This window comes from Mobula hypostoma, chromosome 4 (assembly GCF_963921235.1).
Source record: "Mobula hypostoma chromosome 4, sMobHyp1.1, whole genome shotgun sequence".
In the NCBI taxonomy this organism is placed as follows: domain Eukaryota; kingdom Metazoa; phylum Chordata; class Chondrichthyes; order Myliobatiformes; family Myliobatidae; genus Mobula; species Mobula hypostoma.
The window spans coordinates 202,285,204-202,307,075 of NC_086100.1; the positions used below are offsets into that span (position 1 = coordinate 202,285,204).

At 54.4% G+C, this 21,872-nt stretch overlaps 1 protein-coding gene across 1 annotated transcript in view; it reads right to left on the reverse strand.

Annotated features, from left to right (window-relative positions):
* The window catches only part of LOC134345897 (disintegrin and metalloproteinase domain-containing protein 33-like), a 118,400-nt gene extending 110,730 nt beyond the window's left edge, over window positions 1-7,670 (reverse strand). Inside the window, exons 1-3 of the mRNA XM_063047241.1 lie at window positions 7,539-7,670; window positions 5,757-5,836; window positions 5,282-5,358 (exon numbers count right to left, since the gene is read on the reverse strand). Of these exons, the coding sequence (XP_062903311.1) occupies window positions 5,282-5,358; window positions 5,757-5,836; window positions 7,539-7,626 (245 nt within the window). The 5' untranslated portion in view covers window positions 7,627-7,670. The remainder of the gene's footprint in view (window positions 1-5,281; window positions 5,359-5,756; window positions 5,837-7,538) is intronic.
* Window positions 7,671-21,872: the final 14,202 nt, after the last annotated feature.

Genomic DNA, 21,872 nt, shown 5'->3' on the forward strand with positions numbered 1-21,872 from the left:
TATTGTATCCACCTCTACCACTTTCGCCAGCAGCCCATTCCACGCAGTCACCACTCTCTGAGTAAAAAACTTACCCCTGACATCTCCTCTGTACCTACTTCCAAGCACCTTAAAACTATGCCTGCTCATTTTAGCCATTTTAGGCCTGGGAAAAGGCCTCTGACTATCCACATGATCAATGGCTCTCATCATCTTATACACCTCTATCAGGTCACCTCTCATCCTCCGTCGCTCCAAGGAGAAAAGGCTGAGTTCACTCAACCAGTTTTCATAAGGCATGCTTCCCAATCCAGGCGACATCCTTGTAAACAACAGGAATTCTGCAGATGCTGGAAATTCAAGCAACACACATCAAAGTTGCTGGTGAACGCAGCAGGCCAGGCAGCATCTATAGGAAGAGGCGCAGTCGACGTTTCAGGCCGAGACCCTTCGTCAGGACGTCCTGACGAAGGGTCTCGGCCTGAAACGTCGACTGCGCCTCTTCCTATAGATGCTGCCTGGCCTGTTGCGTTCACCAGCAACTTTGATGTGTGTTGCCTGACATCCTTGTAAATCTCCTCTGCACCCTTTCTATGGTTTCCACATCCTTCCTCTGGTGAGGGGACCAGAAATGAGCACAGTACTCCAAGTGGGGTCTGACCATGGTCCTATATAGTTGCAACATTACCTCTCGGCTCCTAAACTCAATCCCACTATTGATGAAAGCCAATGCACCGTATGCCTTCTTAACCACAGAGTCAACATGCGCAGCAGCTTTGAGTGTCCTATGGACTCAGACCCCAATATCCCTCTGATCCTCCACACTGTCAAGAGTCTTACCATTAATACTATATTCTGCCATCATATTTGACCTACCAAAATGAACCACTTCACACTTATCTGGGTTGAAATCCATCTGCCACTTCTCAGCCCAGTTTTGCATCCTACCAATGTCCCGCTGTAACCTCTGACAGCCCTCCACACTATCCACAACACCCCCAACCTTTGTGTCATCATCAAATTTACTAACCCATCCCTCCACTTCCTCATCCAGGTTATTTATAAAAATCACGAAGAGTAGGGGTCCTGGAACAGATCTCTGAGACACACCACTGGTAACCGACCTCCATGCAGAATATGACCTGTCTACAACCACTCTTTGCCTTCTGTGGGCAAGCCAGTTCTGGATCCACAAAGCAATGTCCCCTTGGATCCCATGCCTCCTTACTTTCTCAATAAGCCTTGCATGGGGTACCTTATCAAATGCCTTGCTGAAATCCATATACAGTACATCTACCACTCTTACCTTCATCAATGTGTTTAGTCACACCCTCAAAAAATTCAATCGGGCTCGTAAGGCACAACCTGCCTTTCACAAAGCCATGCTGACTATTCCTAATCATATCATGCCTCTCCAAATGTTCATAAATCCTGCCTCTCAGGATCTTCTCCATCAACTTACCAACCACTGAAGTAAAGTACTGAACTATTGCAGTGGAGTAAAGGGAATTACAAAGGCTTGAGAGAGGAACCGACCAAAATTAATTGGAAGGGTACACTAGCAGGGATGATGGTAAAGCAGTAATGGGAGTAATTTGGAAGATGGAGAATATATAGATCCCAAATGGGGACGAATTATTTTAGAGGCAAGGTGACACAGCCACGGTCTACAAAGCCCACATAAAAGACAAACAGCGGGCATATAATAGAGCAAAAATTAGTGGGAAGTTCAAGAATTGGGAAGTTTTGAAAACCAACAGAAGGCAACTAAAAAAAAATCATAAGGAAGGAAAAAGTGGAATATGAAAGCAAGCTAGCCAATAAATTTAAATAGAATGCAAAAAGTTTCTTCAGATATAAAGTGGAAAGGAGAGGCAAAAGCAGATATCAGACTGTTGGAAGACGATGCTGGAGAGGTAGTAATGGGGGACAATGAAATGGTGGACAAACTGAATAAGTATGTAACACCCTGATTAAGATTTTTACTGCAATGCTGAAGGTATTTCATTTCAGCAGTTCTGTAACAGCAGGTTTTTTTTTGCTTTCAACTTGTTTGAGTTTCAGCTAAGATTAGAGGCTTGTTATTCAGCTTGGGAATGTGCTGTCAGCCAATCAGGACAGTGGAACTGGGAGAAGGTTCTGGAGATGGCTGGGTCTTTGATCTTTGTGGGTGGGAGCTAGAAGAAGACGGGGGAAAAGGTGGCTGAAGATGCCGTCCCTGTTGAACAAGATGCTTTGTACAGATAAATATCTTCAGGAAGGAAGAACCAATACTTCTGTGGGAGACCTGTTTGTTTAAGATGGATTTTGAGCAATGTTCGAAAGGATGCGGGGTCCAGTGCATGACTGGCAGACAAGTTCAAGATGAGCTCCATTTACTGCGCATTTGACTCTTTAAGAGGTATGGGCCCTTTTTGATTTTAATACCACAGAAACAGAGAAAACCTACAGCACAATACAGCCACAATGCTGTGCCGAACATGTACTTACTTTAGAAATCACTCTTTTAAAAATTAATCTTTAGAAATCAATCTCTTAAAAGATTCTATCATATTTAATAACTGCTTAAATTCACTTTCTTAAATCTACTTCCTTTTAATTGTATGCAGTGTACAATCTGTTATTTCTTGCTGGGGGTAGTAAATCACACACCTTTCACAGAAACGGGGGTTTAGGTGGGCGAGACATCCCAACCTCACGGGTTTGGTGGGACCAAAGACATATAGACCCTCGACGTACGAAGCCTGAGAAAGATGGGTTTCTTGCCGCGGAGTCCAGTGGCTGTTTGTGAGAGGCTAACAAGATGGTTTTCCAGAGACGCCGAGTAAAAAGGGGTTTCAAGTACTTTGCATCAGTCTTCATTGTGGAAGACATTCACAGTATGCCAGGCATTTGAGAATGTCAGAGGGCAGACGTGTGTGAAGTTACCATTACTAGGGGGAAGGTTCTTGGGAAACTGGAAGGTCTAAAGGTAGATAGGTGACCTGGACCAGATGGTGTACACCCCAGGGTTCTGAAAGAGGTGGCTGAAGAGATTGTGGAGGCATTATTAATGATCTTTCAAGAATCACTAGACTCTGGAATGGTTCCAGAAGAATGGAAAATTGCAAATTACAGGCCAGGTAGCCTGAGCTCAGTGGCTGGGAAGATGTTGGAGTTGTCTGTTAAAGATGTGATTCCGGGCTACTTGGAGGTACGTGATAAAATAGGCTGTATGTATAGTCAGCATGGTTTCCTGAAAGGAAAATTGTCCCTGACAAATCTGTTGACAAATCAAGTTTGCAAAGATAGGTGGAGGGGCAGGTAGTGTTGAGGAAGTACAGAAAGACTGAGACAGATTAGCAGAATCTATCCACTCTCAGAGCCATGCTGTCTTTCTGTGGGGATACCCCAGCATGCCACAGACAGACTCCCAGGTTCTGATGATGGAGGTGGAATCCAGAGGGACCGAGACTCTTGGACTTTGACCCATCTGCTGCGGCCGAGGGCGCCTGTTTCGCCGGCTGCACACTAACTCGCACAAACCTGCCCATTCTCTCAGGGAGTGTAATGTGCTTAAAACAACACATGTCTCAGCTTCCTTCCTGTCAGCCGCTCGTAAAGCTCAGCCAGTCAACCGTTGTCATCCACCCTTCCCCAGCAACCACAGGCTCTGTCTGACACAGCAGCGCACTAAACCCAGAATTTGGCCCACGGCTGTGTGACCCATGAGGACCTCAGACAGCTGGCGAGCACCAGATAGCGTAAGCTTAATGTTGCAGAGAATCCACTTAAATGAGGATCACAGTGCCTGAGAAGATGGGGAAATGTGAGCTCTCCATCCCATTCCCATACAACCCTGCTAGCATCCACATTCCATGTGGGAATGGCAATAGATAAATCAGCCCTTTACCCCAGTCTCATGATTAGCTTAGGGTTAAATTGGGGTTGGCTCAAAGGGCCAGAAGGATCTATTCTGTGCAGTGTCGTTAAATAAATAAATGCATCACTCCCCTCTCACCAACTGCATGCCCTCTGCTGTTCCATTTCCCAAACCTGGGGAAAACATACTTTGTGATCTTCTGCACCTCCATGCGATCACCCCTCAGTTCCCGATGCTCTAAGGAATGAAGTCCCAACCTATCCAAACTCTCTGTGAAACTCAATTCTGGTAACATCTTCATTAATCTCCTCCGCACACTCTCCAACTCAACGGCATCTTTCAGACAAAAGGGTGACCAAAACGAAACATAATACGGGATCAAAGAGGAGGCAGCTGTCATTAAGGACCCCCATCCCCCAGGACAGGCTCTTTTCCCCGTGCTACTGGCAAGGAGGGTGTACAGGAGTCAGGAGACACAACGCAGTTTTTCAGCTTCTTCCCCACTGCTGTCCCATATCTGAATGGACAGTGAACCCGTGAACACAACATCACTATGTTTTTGTTCTTAATTTTCCCTCAATTGTTTAATTTATGTATCTACACACACGTATATAAAAGTACTAATTGTAATTTACAATTTTGATTGTTGTGTGTTGCTTTGTACTGCTGCCGCAAAATAAAAATTTCAGGATATATGTCAGTGATTTTAAACCTGGTTTTGATTCTGATATGTGGCCTCAACAACATCTTGTTCTCAAGTGTTTGGAGTGTCAGCAAGCCAGCTGTAGAATTAACTCGTCTCCTGCGCCCTCCTGTCAGGATCCCTGATTCATCCAATTTTTGGGAGTGGAACTGAACTCTTCACACAGCGAACGAGGGTCAGCACTGGGGGGGCGGGGGGCGGGGGGCAGTGGGAAGGCAGAGGAAAGGGGTCAGCCCTCTGTTTCACCTTAAGTGCCTGGCACTCAGGCGCTTGGGCTGGAGGGAGTTAGCCTTTGAGTAGACCTCCATTGATTCTGACACTGCGGTGCCCAGTAGGGGTGCCAGCATCACTGGTGAAACCTTTAACTGAGCACAGGTCACGGTGCTTTATGGAGAGCCCCACCACATAGGGAAACCTACAGAGCTGCCTCGTGTCCTGTGGGCAGCAGCCCAGGGGTTTCGCTGTAAGTTGTCCCCATTGCCAGCCCAGGGGTTTTCTCTGTAAACTGTCCCCATTGCCAGCCCAGGGGTTTTCTCTGTAAATTGGCCCCATTGCCAGCCCAGGGGTTTTCTCTGTAATTTGTCCCCATTGCCAGCCCAGGGGTTTTCTCTGTAAACTGTCCCCATTGCCAGCCCAGGGTTTCTCTGTAATTTGTCCCCATTGTTAGCAGGACTGTAGGTGCTGAGAGAGTTTCCGGGTCACAGGCCGGTGTTAGCTGCACAGAGGTCAGTACTCACTGGTTACGCGTGATATCCAGGACCAGCTCCCTGCCATCGACAGACAATACCAGCACACCGGCATCAGGGCACCGCCCCTGGTATAGACAGACAGTCAGATCAGTACAGGGCTCAGTGTTCCCCTGTGAGGGGGAGGGAGAGAAAGTGAGAGAGAGAGTGGGAGGGAGAGGGAGAGGGACAGAGTCTGTATCTGTGAGTGTAAACACAAAATACTCTGCAGATGCTGGGGTCAAAGCAACACTCACAACACGCTGGAGGAACTCAGCAGGTCGGGCAGCATCCGTGGAATTTTGTGTGCGAGTGATAGTGTGTGTCGGTGTATGTGTGTGTGTGTGTGTGTGTGTCAGGGTGTGTGTGTCTATGTAAGTGATTGTGTGTGTCGGTGTGTGTCAGGGTGTGTGTGTGTGTGTGTGTGTGTGTGTGTGTGTGTGTCGGTGTCTTTGTGTGTATGTGTGTGAGTGAGAGCTGGACTAACCTGGCCCTCCACAGAGACCACGTGTCGGCTGTGTCCAGATCCCAGCCAGTACAGGACGGTCAGATCCTCACCGGGTAGCCCTGTGAACAGCAGCAAAAACTTTTCAGAGCATGTAGGCTGAATGAGGAAGGAGGAGGGGTAGGAGGGGGAAGAGGGGGAGGAAGAGGAGGAAGAGTGGATGAGGAGGAGGAAAAGGGGGAGGGGTAGGAGGAGAGAGGGAGGGAAGAAGTTGGGTTGAAAGATCAGAGAGTGGGATCGGGAGTCAGAGGTCAGGGGTGTTTGGCATGGGATGAGGGGTCAGGAATGAAGGATGGAGTGAGGAATCAGCGTGAGGTTTCAGGGATGAGGGGCAGAAGTGAGGGATTGGGGGTGAAGGCCTGAGTGAGGGATCTGGAGTGAAGAATCGGGGTGAAGGATCAGAGGTGAGGGATCAGAGTGAAGGATCTGTGGTGAGGGATCGGGTGTGAGGGATCAGGGTGAGGGGTTAGGCCGAGGATTCTGAGTGAGGTATCAGGGGTGAGGGAACGGGGGACGGGGTCAGGGGTGATTGGCCTGGTATGAGAGGTCAGGGATGAATGATCAGGGATGAGGGGTCAGGGTGAGGGGCAGAAGTGAGGGATTGGGGGTGAAAGATCGGAGTGAGAGGTTGGGGTGAGGGTTCAGCGGTGAGAGATCAGGGCGAGGAGTTGGTGGGAGGAGTAGGGGGTCAGATGAGGGGTCATGGTGAGGTATTGGGAGAGAGAGGCCAGAGTGCAGGGTCAGGCTCAGGTGTCAGGGGTCAGGTATCGGGGTTGAAGGATCAGGGGTCAGGGTGTTTGGCCTAGGGCGAGATGTCAGGGATGAAGAATGGAGTGAGGGATCGAGGATGAGGGGTCGGGGGAATGGGTCAGATTGAGGGATCGGAGTGAGGGATCAGATCGGGGCGAGGGGTCAGGGTGAGAGATCGGGGATTATGGGTTGGGTATGTTGGATTTGGGATGAGGGGTTGTGGGTGAAGAAGCGGAGTGTGGGGTTAGAGGTGAAGGGTCGGAGTGAGAGGTTGGTGGTGATCAGAACGAGGGATCGGGGTGAAGTGTTGGGGGTGAGGGTTTCGAAGTTGAGTGGTTAGGTATTGGGGACAATGGATCAGGGGTCAGGGATCAGGGATGATTGGCCGGGGATGAGGAGTCGCAGATGAAGGATAGAGTGAGGGATCGGGGTGAGGAACCTGAGTGAGAGGTCAGGGGTGAGGGTTTCGGGAGTGTATTGGGTTGAGCGATTGGGGGTCAGGGGTCTTGGTTGATTTGCTGAGAGCGAGAGGTCAGGAATGAAGGATGTAGTGAGGGATTGGAGGAGGGGCCAGAATGAGGGGTTGGATTGAGGGATCAGGGTGTTGGGTTGGGAGTGAGGGATTAGGTACGAAGGGTCGGGGGTGAGGGATCAGGAGGGATCGGGGGTGAAGGATTGGGGTCAGGGGCAGAGTGAGGGATCAGGGTGATGGATCATGAGTTAGGGGTGGAGAGAGGGATCGGGGTGAGGGGTGGAGTGAGGGATCCGGGTGAGGGGTGGAGTGAGGGATCGGGAATCCGGGGTCAGGAGTGTGGGATCGGGGTGATGGATCGTGAGTTAGGGGTGGAGAGAGGGATCGGGGTGAAGGGTGGAGTGAGGGATCGGGAATCCGGGGTCAGAGTGAGGGGTCAGGTTGAGGGATAGGGTGAGGATGGAGTGAGAGATCGGGAGAGAAGGGCGGAGTGAGGGATCGGAGGTGGAGGGCCGCCCGGCCCCGCGTCGGCGTCCACTTACCACTTGCCGGCTGCCCGGTCGCCGCCGCCAGTCCAAGTCCGACAGTCAGGGTGATGAGGGCGGGGTTCAGCTGGGTGTCCGGCTGCATGCCGCCCGATCGCCGCCACTGCCCGCAGCCCAAGGCCAGGCCCAGCCCGGCCCGGTCCCGCCCCGCCCCGCCCCGCCCCTCTATTCCTCCCCTCCATCTCCCACCGTCCTGCCCAGAGCCCTGTCTCCCCGCCGCCCCCGCTACTCCAGCCTTCCGTCGTTCGGCGCGGACGCAGCTCCTGCAAGGACTCCCCTCCCTCCCCTCCCACCATGTCTCCGTCCCCTCCATCTCTGCCCTCCGTTCCCGGATACCGATCTCTCCCCTTCCCTCCCCGGTCCCCAGTCCACACCACAGCCGGACCTGGCCTCCCCTCTCCCCATCCCCCCCATCTCTGGACACAACCCCACCCACTAACCAGATAATCAGCTCAGCTGGTGACGCCCAGGAATGAGTTACTGACCCACAGGAGTGAGATACTGACCACCGGGAGTGAGATACTGACCATCGGGAGTGAGATACTGACCATCGGGAGTGAGGTACGGACTATTGGGAGTGAGTTACCGACCATCAGGAGTGAGGTACGGACCACCAGGAGTGAGGTAATGACCCACAGGAGTGAGGTACTGACCCCCAGGACTGCGGTACTGACCCCCAGGAGTGAGGTACTGAGCCCCAGGACTGCGGTACTGACCACCAGGAGTGAGGTACCGACCCCCAGGAATGAGTTACTGACCCCCAGGAATGAGTTACTGACTCCCAGGTGTGAGATACTGACCCACAGGAGTGAGGTACTGACCATCGGGAGTGAGGTACGGACTATCGGGAGTGAGGTACCGACCATCAGGAGTGAGGTACGGACCACCAGGAGTGAGGTAATGACCCACAGGAGTGAGGTACTGACCCCCAGGACTGCGGTACTGACCCCCAGGAGTGAGGTACTGAGCCCCAGGACTGCGGTACTGACCACCAGGAGTGAGGTACCGACCCCCAGGAATGAGTTACTGACCCCCAGGAATGAGTTACTGACTCCCAGGTGTGAGATACTGACCCACAGGAGTGAGGTACTGACCATCGGGAGTGAGGTACTGACCCACAGGAGTGAGGTACGGACCACCAGGAGTGAGATACCAACCATCAGGAGTGAGGTACTGACCATCAGGAGTGAGGTACTGACCATCAGCAGTGAGGTACGGACCATCAGCAGTGAGATACCAACACCCAGGAGTGAGATACCGACCATCAGCAGTGAGATACTGACCCCCAGGAGTGAGGTACTGACCCCCAGGAGTGAGGTATTGACCATCAGGAGTGAGGTACTGACCCCCAGGACTGAGATACTGACCCCCAGGAGTGAGATACTGACCACCAGGAGTGAGGTACTGACCATCAGGAGTGAGGTACTGACCCACAGGAGTGAGGTACTGACCCACAGGAGTGAGATACCATCGGGAGTGAGATACTGACCATCGGGAATGAGATACGGACCACCAGGAGTGAGATACCGACCACCAGTAGTGAGGTACCGACCATCAGGAGTGAGATACTGACCCCCAGGAATGAGATACCGACCCACAGGAGTGAGGTACCGACCACCAGCAGTGAGGTACCGACCCCCAGGAGTGAGATACCGAGCCCCAGGAGTGAGGTACTGACCGCCAGGAGTGAGGTACCGACCCCCAGGAATGAGGTACCGACCCCCAGGAATGAGTTACTGACTCCCAGGAGTGAGATACTGACCCACAGGAGTGAGGTACCGACCCCCAGGAGTGAGGTACCGACCCCCAGGAATGAGTTACTGACCCCCAGGAGTGAGATACTGACCACCAGGAGTGAGGTACTGACCCACAGGAGTGAGGTACTGACCATCAGCAGTGAGGTACTGACCATCAGGAGTGAGATACTAACCCCCAGGAGTGAGTTACTGACCCCCAGGAGTGAGATACTGACCATCAGGAGTGAGGTATCAAACCCCAGGAGTGAGATACTGACCACCAGGAGTGAGGTACTGACCATCAGTAGTGAGGTACTAACCCCCAGGAGTGAGATACTGACCACCAGGAGTGAGGTACTGACCCACAGGAGTCAGGTACTGACCCACAGGAGTGAGATACTGACCATCGGGAGTGAGATACTGACCACCGGGAGTGAGGTACGGACTACCGGGAGTGAGGTACGGACTATCGGGAGTGAGATACTGACCCCCAGAACTGAGATACTGACCACCTGGAGTGAGGTACGGACCACCAGGAGTAAGGTACGGACCACCAGGAGTGAGATACCGACCACTAGGAGTGAGATACTGACCACCAGTTGTGAGGTACTGACCATCAGGAGTGAGGTATCGAACCCCAGGAGTGAGATACTGACCGTCAGGAGTGAGGTATCGAACCCCAGGAGTGAGGTACTGACCCCCAGGAGTGAGGTACTGACCCCCAGGGGTGAGATTCTGGCCATCAGGAGTGAGATACTGACCATCAGGAGTGAGGTACCGACCCCGAGGAGTGAGGTACGGACCATCAGGAGTGAGATACTGACCCACAGGAGTGAGATACTGACCATCAGGTGTGAGGTACTGACCATCAGGAGTGAGATACTGACCATCAGGAGTGAGATACTGACCCCCAGGAGTGAGATACTGACCATCAGGAGTGGGGTATCGAACCCCAGGAGTGAGATACTGACCACCAGGAGTGAGGTACTGACCATCAGGAGTGAGGTACTGACCCCCAGGAGTGAGATACTGACCACCAGGAGTGAGGTACTGACCCACAGGAGTGAGATACTGACCATCAGGAGTGAGATACTGACCATCAGGAGTGAGGTACCGACCTCCAGGAGTGAGGTACCGACCCCCAGGAGTGAGATACCGACCATCGGGAGTGAGATACGGAGCATCGGGAGTGAGATACTGACCACCGGGAGTGAGATACTGACCATCGGGAGTGAGATTCTGACCCCCAGGAGTGAGATACTGACCATCAGGAGTGAGGTACGGACCACCAGGAGTGAGATACCACCAGGAGTGAGATACCACCAGGAGTGAGATACTGACCCACATGAGTGAGGTACCAACCCCCAGGGGTGAGATACTGAGCCCCATGAGTGAGATACTGACCACCGGGAGTGAGGTACTGACCACCGGGAGTGAGGTACGGACTATCGGGAGTGAGATACTGACCCCCAGAAGTGAGATACTGACCACCTGGAGTGAGGTACGGACCACCAGGAGTAAGGTACGGACCACCAGGAGTGAGATACCGACCACTAGGAGTGAGATACTGACAACCAGTAGTGAGGTACTGACCATCAGGAGTGAGGTATCGAACCCCAGGAGTGAGATACTGACCGTCAGGAGTGAGGTATCGAACCCCAGGAGTGAGGTACTGACCCCCAGGAGTGAGGTACTGACCCCCATGGGTGAGATTCTGGCCATCAGGAGTGAGATACTGACCATCAGGAGTGAGGTACTGACCCCGAGGAGTGAGGTACTGACCATCAGGAGTGAGGTACTGACCATCAGGAGTGAGGTACGGACCATCAGGAGTGAGATACTGACCCACAGGTGTGAGATACTGACCATCAGGAGTGAGATACTGACCCCCAGGAGTGAGATACTGACCCCCAGGAGTGAGGTACCGACCACCAGCAGTGAGGTACCGACCACCAGCAGTGAGGTACCGACCCCCAGGAGTGAGATACCGAGCCCCAGGAGTGAGGTATGGACCGCCAGGAGTGAGGTACCGACCCCCAGGAATGAGGTACCGACCCCCAGGAATGAGTTACTGACCCCCAGGAGTGAGATACTGACCACCAGGAGTGAGGTACTGACCCACAGGAGTGAGGTACTGACCATCGGCAGTGAGGTACTGACCATCAGGAGTGAGATACTGACCCCCAGGAGTGAGATACTGACCATCAGGAGTGAGGTATCGAACCCCAGGAGTGAGATACTGACCACCAGGAGTGAGGTACTGACCATCAGGAGTGAGGTACTGACCCCCAGGAGTGAGATACTGACCCACAGGATTGAGGTACTGACCCACAGGAGTGAGATACTGACCATCAGGAGTGAGATACTGACCCCCAGGAGTGAGTTACTGACCTCCAGGAGTGAGGTACCGACCATCAGGAGTGAGGTACCGACCTCCAGGAGTGAGGTACCGACCCCCAGGAGTGAGGTACTGACCCCCAGGGGTGAGATTCTGGCCATCAGGAGTGAGATACTGACCATCAGGAGTGAGGTACCGACCCCGAGGAGTGAGGTACTGACCATCAGGAATGAGGTACGGACCATCAGGAGTGAGATACTGACCCACAGGAGTGAGATACTGACCATCAGGTGTGAGGTACTGACCATCAGGAGTGAGATACTGACCCCCAGGAGTGAGATACCGACCCACAGGAGTGAGGTACCGACCACCAGCAGTGAGGTACCGACCCCCAGGAGTGAGATACCGAGCCCCAGGAGTGAGGTATGGACCGCCAGGAGTGAGGTACCGACCGCCAGGAATGAGGTACCGACCCCCAGGAATGAGTTACTGACCCCCAGGAGTGAGATACTGACCACCAGGAGTGAGGTACTGACCTACAGGAGTGAGGTACTGACCATTGGCAGTGAGGTACTGACCATCAGGAGTGAGATACTGACCCCCAGGAGTGAGATACTGACCATCAGGAGTGGGGTATCGAACCCCAGGAGTGAGATACTGACCACCAGGAGTGAGGTACTGACCATCAGGAGTAAGGTACTGACCCCCAGGAGTGAGATACTGACCACCAGGAGTGAGGTACTGACCCACAGGAGTGAGGTACTGACCCACAGGAGTGAGATACTGACCATCAGGAGTGAGAAACTGACCATCAAGAGTGAGATACTGACCCCCAGGAATGAGTTACTGACCTCCAGGAGTGAGGTACCGACCATCAGGAGTGAGGTACCGACCTCCAGGAGTGAGGTACCGACCCCCAGGAGTGAGATACCGACCATCGGGAGTGAGATACGGAGCATCGGGAGTGAGATACTGACCACCGGGAGTGAGATACTGACCATCGGGAGTGAGATTCTGACCCCCAGGAGTGAGATACTGACCATCAGGAGTGAGGTACGGACCACCGGGAGTGAGATACTGACCACCGGGAGTGAGATACTGACCCACATGAGTGAGGTACCAACCCCCAGGGGTGAGATACTGAGCCCCAGGAGTGAGATACTGACCACCGGGAGTGAGGTACTGACCACCGGGAGTGAGATACTGACCCCCAGAAGTGAGATACTGACCACCTGGAGTGAGGTACGGACCACCAGGAGTAAGGTACGGACCACCAGGAGTGAGATACCGACCACTAGGAGTCAGACACTGACCACCAGTAGTGAGGTACTGACCATCAGGAGTGAGGTATCGAACCCCAGGAGTGAGATACTGACCGTCAGGAGTGAGGTAACGAACCCCAGGAGTGAGGTACTGACCCCCAGGAGTGAGGTACTGACCCCCAGGGGTGAGATTCTGGCCATCAGGAGTGAGATACTGACCATCAGGAGTGAGGTACCGACCCCGAGGAGTGAGGTACTGACCATCAGGAGTGAGGTACGGACCATCAGGAGTGAGATACTGACCCACAGGAGTTAGATACTGATCATCAGGTGTGAGGTACTGACCATCAGGAGTGAGATACTGACCCCCAGGAGTGAGATACCGACCCACAGGACTGAGGTACCGACCACCAGCAGTGAGGTACCGACCCCCAGGAGTGAGATACCGAGCCCCAGGAGTGAGGTACCGACCGCCAGGAGTGAGGTACCGACCCCCAGGAGTGAGATACTGACCCCCAGGAGTGAGGTATGGACCGCCAGGAGTGAGGTACCGACCCCCAGGAATGAGGTACCGACCCCCAGGAATGAGTTACTGACCCCCAGGAGTGAGATACTGACCACCAGGAGTGAGGTACTGACCCACAGGAGTGAGGTACTGACCATCGGCATTGAGGTACTGACCATCAGGAATGAGATACTGACCCCCAGGAGTGAGATACTGACCATCAGGAGTGAGGTATCGAACCCCAGGAGTGAGATACTGACCACCAGGAGTGAGGTACTGACCATCAGGAGTGAGGTACTGATACTGACCCTCAGGAGTGAGATACTGACCATCAGGAGTGAGGTATCGAACCCCAGGAGTGAGATACTGACCACCAGGAGTGAGGTACTGACCATCAGGAGTGAGGTACTGACCCCCAGGAGTGAGATACTGACCCACAGGATTGAGGTACTGACCCACAGGAGTGAGATACTGACCCCCAGGAGTGAGTTACTGACCTTCAGGAGTGAGGTATCGAACCCCCGGGAGTGAGATACTGACCGTCAGGAGTGAGGTATCAAACCCCAGGAGTGAGGTACTGACCCCCAGGAGTGAGGTACTGACCCCCAGGGGTGAGATTCTGGCCATCAGGAGTGAGATACTGACCATCAGGAGTGAGGTACCGACCCCGAGGAGTGAGATACTGACCATCAGGAGTGAGGTACGGACCATCAGGAGTGAGATACTGACCCACAGGAGTGAGATACTGACCATCAGGAGTGAGGTACTGACCATCAGGAGTGAGATACTGACCCCCAGGAGTGAGTTACTGACCTCCAGGAGTGAGGTACCGACCATCAGGAGTGAGGTACCGACCTCCAGGAGTGAGGTACCGACCCCCAGGAGTGAGGTACTGACCCCCAGGGGTGAGATACTGACCACCAGGAGTGAGATACTGACCACCAGGAGTGAGGTACTGACCCACAGGAGTGAGGTACTGACCCACAGGAGTGAGATACTGACCATCAGGAGTGAGAAACTGACCATCAAGAGTGAGATACTGACCCCCAGGAATGAGTTACTGACCTCCAGGAGTGAGGTACCGACCATCAGGAGTGAGGTACCGACCTCCAGGAGTGAGGTACCGACCCCCAGGAGTGAGATACCGACCATCGGGAGTGAGATACGGAGCATCGGGAGTGAGATACTGACCACCGGGAGTGAGATACTAACCATCGGGAGTGAGATTCTGACCCCCAGGAGTGAGATACTGACCATCAGGAGTGAGGTACGGACCACCGGGAGTGAGATACTGACCACCGGGAGTGAGATACTGACCCACATGAGTGAGGTACCAACCCCCAGGGGTGAGATACTGAGCCCCAGGAGTGAGATACTGACCACCGGGAGTGAGGTACTGACCACCGGGAGTGAGATACTGACCCCCAGAAGTGAGATACTTACCACCTGGAGTGAGGTACGGACCACCAGGAGTAAGGTACGGACCACCAGGAGTGAGATACCGACCACTAGGAGTCAGATACTAACCACCAGTAGTGAGGTACTGACCATCAGGAGTGAGGTATCGAACGCCAGGAGTGAGATACTGACCGTCAGGAGTGAGGTATCGAACCCCAGGAGTGAGGTACTGACCCCCAGGAGTGAGGTACTGACCCCCAGGGGTGAGATTCTGGCCATCAGGAGTGAGATACTGACCATCAGGAGTGAGGTACCGACCCCGAGGAGTGAGGTACTGACCATCAGGAGTGAGGTACGGACCATCAGGAGTGAGATACTGACCCACAGGAGTTAGATACTGACCATCAGGTGTGAGGTACTGACCATCAGGAGTGAGATACTGACCCCCAGGAGTGAGATACTGACCATCAGGAGTGAGGTATCAAACCCCAGGAGTGAGATACTGACCACCAGGAGTGAGGTACTGACCATCAGTAGTGAGGTACTAACCCCCAGGAGTGAGATACTGACCACCAGGAGTGAGGTACTGACCCACAGGAGTCAGGTACTGACACACAGGAGTGAGATACTGACCATCGGGAGTGAGATACTGACCACCAGGAGTGAGGTACGGACCACCAGGAGTGAGATACCGACCACCAGTAGTGAGGTACCGACCATCAGGAGTGAGGTACGGACCCCCAGGAGTGAGATACCGAGCCCCAGGAGTGAAATACCGAGCCCCAGGAGTGAGGTACCAACCACCAGGAGTGAGATACCGACCCCCAGGAGTGAGATACCGACCCCCAGGAGTGAGGTACCGACCCCCACGAGTGAGGTACCGAGCTCCAGGAGTGAGATACCGACCATCGGGAGTGAGATACCGATCATCGGGAGTGAGATACTGACCCCCAGGAGTAAGATACGGACCATCGGGAGTGAGATACTGACCACCGGGAGTGAGATACGGACCACCGGGAGTGAGATACGGAGCATCGGGAGTGAGATACTGACCACCGGGAGTGTGATACTGACCATCGGGAGTGAGATTCTGACCCCCAGGAGTGAGATACTGACCATCAGGAGTGAGGTACGGACCACCAGGAGTGAGATACTGACCACCAGGAGTGAGATACTGACCCACATGAGTGAGGTACCAACCCCCAGGGGTGAGATACTGAGCCCCAGGAGTGAGATACTGACCACCGGGAGTGAGGTACTGACCACCGGGAGTTAGGTACGGACTACCGGGAGTGAGGTACGGACTATCGGGAGTGAGATACTGACCCCCAGAAGTGAGATACTGACCACCTGGAGTGAGGTACGGACCACCAGGAGTAAGGTACGGACCACCAGGAGTGAGATACCGACCACTAGGAGTGAGATACTGACCACCAGTTGTGAGGTACTGACCATCAGGAGTGAGGTATCGAACCCCAGGAGTGAGATACTGACCGTCAGGAGTGAGGTATCGAACCCCAGGAGTGAGGTACTGACCCCCAGGAGTGAGGTACTGACCCCCAGGGGTGAGATTCTGGCCATCAGGAGTGAGATACTGACCATCAGGAGTGAGGTATCGAATCCCAGGAGTGAGATACTGACCGTCAGGAGTGAGGTATCGAACCCCAGGAGTGAGGTGCTGACCCCCAGGAGTGAGGTACTGACCCCCAGGGGTGAGATTCTGGCCATCAGGAGTGAGATACCGACCCCCAGGGATGAGGTACCGACCCCCAGGAATGAGTTACTGACCCCCAGGAGTGAGATACTGACCACCAGGAGTGAGATACTGACCACCAGGAGTGAGGTACTGACCCACAGGAGTGAGGTACTGACCATCGGCATTGAGGTACTGACCATCAGGAATGAGATACTGACCCCCAGGAGTGAGATACTGACCATCAGGAGTGAGGTATCGAACCCCAGGAGTGAGATACTGACCACCAGGAGTGAGGTACCGACCCCCAGGAGTGAGATACCGACCATCGGGAGTCAGATACCGACCATCGGGAGTGAGATACTGACCCCCAGGAGTGAGATACGGACCACCGGGTGTGAGGTATCGAACCCCCGGGAGTGAGATACTGACCGTCAGGAGTGAGGTACCGACCCCCAGGAATGAGGTACAGACCCCCAGGAGTGAGGTACTGACCGCCAGGAGTGACGTACCGACCCCCAGGAGTGAGATACCGAGCCCCAGGAGTGAGGTACCGACCGCCAGGAGTGAGGTACCGACCCCCAGGAATGAGGTACCGACCCCCAGGAATGAGTTACTGACTCCCAGGAGTGAGATACTGACCCACAGGAGTGAGGTACCGACCCCCAGGAATGAGGTACCTACCCCCAGGAATGAGTTACTGACCCCCAGGAGTGAGATACTGACCACCAGGAGTGAGGTACTGACCCACAGGAGTGAGGTACTGACCATCAGCAGTGAGGTACTGACCATCAGGAGTGAGATACTGACCCCCAGGAGTGAGTTACTGACCCCCAGGAGTGAGATACTGACCATCAGGAGTGAGGTATCAAACCCCAGGAGTGAGATACTGACCACCAGGAGTGAGGTACTGACCATCAGTAGTGAGGTACTAACCCCCAGGAGTGAGATACTGACCACCAGGAGTGAGGTACTGACCCACAGGAGTCAGGTACTGACACACAGGAGTGAGATACTGACCATCGGGAGTGAGATACTGACCACCAGGAGTGAGGTACGGACCACCAGGAGTGAGATACCGACCACCAGTAGTGAGGTACCGACCATCAGGAGTGAGGTACTGACCCCCAGGAGTGAGATACCGACCCCCAGGAGTGAAATACCGAGCCCCAGGAGTGAGGTACCAACCACCAGGAGTGAGGTACTGACCCCCAGGAATGAGATACCGACCCCCAGGAGTGAGATACCGACCTACAGGAGTGAGGTACCGACCCCCACGAGTGAGGTACCGAGCCCCAGGAGTGAGATACCGACCATCGGGAGTGAGATACCGATCATCGGGAGTGAGATACTGACCCCCAGGAGTAAGATACGGACCATCGGGAGTGAGATACTGACCACCGGGAGTGAGATACGGACCACCGGCAGTGAGATACGGAGCATCGGGAGTGAGATACTGACCACCGGGAGTGAGATACTGACCATCGGGAGTGAGATTCTGACCCCCAGGAGTGAGATACTGACCATCAGGAGTGAGGTACGGACCACCAGGAGTGAGATACTGACCACCAGGAGTGAGATACTGACCCACATGAGTGAGGTACTGACCCACATGAGTGAGGTACCAACCCCCAGGGGTGAGATACTGAGCCCCAGGAGTGAGATACTGACCACCGGGAGTGAGGTACTGACCACCGGGAGTGAGGTACGGACTATCGGGAGTGAGATACTGACCCCCAGAAGTGAGATACTGACCACCTGGAGTGAGGTACGGACCACCAGGAGTAAGGTACGGACCACCAGGAGTGAGATACCGACCACTAGGAGTGAGATACTGACCACCAGTTGTGAGGTACTGACCATCAGGAGTGAGGTATCGAACCCCAGGAGTGAGATACTGACCGTCAGGAGTGAGGTATCGAACCCCAGGAGTGAGCTACTGACCCCCTGGAGTGAGGTACTGACCCCCAGGGGTGAGATTCTGGCCATCAGGAGTGAGATACTGACCATCAGGAGTGAGGTATCGAATCCCAGGAGTGAGATACTGACCGTCAGGAGTGAGGTATCGAACCCCAGGAGTGAGGTGCTGACCCCCAGGAGTGAGGTACTGACCCCCAGGGGTGAGATTCTGGCCATCAGGAGTGAGATACCGACCCCCAGGGATGAGGTACCGACCCCCAGGAATGAGTTACTGACCCCCAGGAGTGAGATACTGACCACCAGGAGTGAGATACTGACCACCAGGAGTGAGGTACTGACCCACAGGAGTGAGGTACTGACCATCGGCATTGAGGTACTGACCATCAGGAGTGAGATACTGACCCCCAGGAGTGAGATACTGACCATCAGGAGTGAGGTATCGAACCCCAGGAGTGAGATACTGACCACCAGGAGTGAGGTACCGACCCCCAGGAGTGAGATACCGACCATCGGGAGTCAGATACCGACCATCGGGAGTGAGATACTGACCCCCAGGAGTGAGATACGGACCACCGGGTGTGAGGTATCGAACCCCCGGGAGTGAGATACTGACCGTCAGGAGTGAGGTACCGACCCCCAGGAATGAGGTACCGACCCCCAGGAGTGAGGTACTGACCGCCAGGAGTGACGTACCGACCCCCAGGAGTGAGATACCGAGCCCCAGGAGTGAGGTACCGACCGCCAGGAGTGAGGTACCGACCCCCAGGAATGAGGTACCGACCCCCAGGAATGAGTTACTGACTCCCAGGAGTGAGATACTGACCCACAGGAGTGAGGTACCGACCCCCAGGAATGAGGTACCTACCCCCAGGAATGAGTTACTGACCCCCAGGAGTGAGATACTGACCACCAGGAGTGAGGTACTGACCCACAGGAGTGAGGTACTGACCATCAGCAGTGAGGTACTGACCATCAGGAGTGAGATACTGACCCCCAGGAGTGAGTTACTGACCCCCAGGAGTGAGATACTGACCATCAGGAGTGAGGTATCAAACCCCAGGAGTGAGATACTGACCACCAGGAGTGAGGTACTGACCATCAGTAGTGAGGTACTAAACCCCAGGAGTGAGATACTGACCACCAGGAGTGAGGTACTGACCCACAGGAGTCAGGTACTGACACACAAGAGTGAGATACTGACCATCGGGAGTGAGATACTGACCACCAGGAGTGAGGTACGGACCACCAGGAGTGAGATACCGACCACCAGTAGTGAGGTACCGACCATCAGGAGTGAGGTACTGACCCCCAGGAGTGAGATACCGACCCCCAGGAGTGAAATACCGAGCCCCAGGAGTGAGGTACCAACCACCAGGAGTGAGGTACTGACCCCCAGGAATGAGATACCGACCCCCAGGAGTGAGATACCGACCTACAGGAGTGAGGTACCGACCCCCACGAGTGAGGTACCGAGCCCCAGGAGTGAGATACTGACCACCGGGAGTGAGATACGGACCACCGGCAGTGAGATACGGACCATCGGGAGTGAGATACTGACCACCGGGAGTGAGATACTGACCATCGGGAGTGAGATTCTGACCCCCAGGAGTGAGATACTGACCATCAGGAGTGAGGTACGGACCACCAGGAGTGAGATACTGACCACCAGGAGTGAGATACTGACCCACATGAGTGAGGTACCAACCCCCAGGGGTGAGATACTGAGCCCCAGGAGTGAGATACTGACCACCGGGAGTGAGGTACTGACCACCGGGAGTGAGGTACGGACTACCGGGAGTGAGGTACGGACTATCGGGAGTGAGATACTGACCCCCAGAAGTGAGATACTGACCACCTGGAGTGAGGTACTGACCACCAGGAGTGAGGTACGGACCACCAGGAGTGAGATACCGACCACTAGGAGTGAGATACTGACCACCAGTTGTGAGGTACTGACCATCAGGAGTGAGGTATCGAACCCCAGGAGTGAGATACTGACCGTCAGGAGTGAGGTATCGAACCCCAGGAGTGAGGTACTGACCCCCAGGAGTGAGGTACTGACCCCCAGGGGTGAGATTCTGGCCATCAGGAGTGAGATACTGACCATCAGGAGTGAGGTATCGACCCCCAGGAGTGAGATACTGACCGTCAGGAGTGAGGTATCGAACCCCAGGAGTGAGGTACTGACCCCCAGGAGTGAGGTACTGACCCCCAGGGGTGAGATTCTGGCCATCAGGAGTGAGATACCGACCCCCAGGGATGAGGTACCGACCCCCAGGAATGAGTTACTGACCCCCAGGAGTGAGATACTGACCACCAGGAGTGAGATACTGACCACCAGGAGTGAGGTACTGACCCACAGGAGTGAGGTACTGACCATCGGCAGTGAGGTACTGACCATCAGGAGTGAGATACTGACCCCCAGGAGTGAGATACTGACCATCAGGAGTGAGGTATCGAACCCCAGGAGTGAGATACTGACCACCAGGAGTGAGGTACTGACCATCAGGAGTGAGGTACCGACCATCAGGAGTGAGATACTGACCCCCAGGAGTGAGATACTGACCACCAGGAGTGAGGTACTGACCATCAGGAGTGAGATACTGACCCCCAGGAGTGAGATACCGACCCCCAGGAGTGAGGTACCGACCCCCAGGAGTGAGGTACTGACCCCCAGGAGTGAGGTACCGACCCCCAGGAGTGAGATACCGAGCCCCAGGAGTGAGGTACCGACCGCCAGGAGTGAGGTACCGACCCCCAGGAATGAGGTACAGACCCCCAGGAGTGAGATACTGACTCCCCAGGAGTGAGGTACTGACCCCAGGAGTGAGGTACCGACCACCAGGAATGAGGTACCGACCCCCAGGAATGAGTTACTGACCCCCAGGAGTGAGATACTGACCACCAGGAGTGAGGTACTGACCCACAGGAGTGAGGTACTGACCATCAGGCAGTGAGGTACTGACCATCAGGAGTGAGATACTGACCCCCAGGAGTGAGATACTGACCCCCAGGAGTGAGATACTGACCATCAGGAGTGAGGTATCGAACCCCAGGAGTGAGATACTGACCACCAGGAGTGAGGTACTGACCATCAGGAGTGAGGTACTGACCCCCAGGAGTGAGATACTGACCACCAGGAGTGAGGTACTGACCCACAGGAGTGAGGTACTGACCCACAGGAGTGAGATACTGACCATCGGGAGTGAGATACTGACCACCAGGAGTGAGGTACGGACCACCAGGAGTGAGATACCGACCACCAGTAGTGAGGTACCGACCATCAGGAGTGAGGTACTGACCCCCAGGAGTGAGATACCGACCCCCAGGAGTGAAATACCGAGCCCCAGGAGTGAGGTACCAACCACCAGGAGTGAGGTACTGACCCCCAGGAATGAGATACCGACCCCCAGGAGTGAGATACCGACCTACAGGAGTGAGGTACCGACCCCCACGAGTGAGGTACCGAGCCCCAGGAG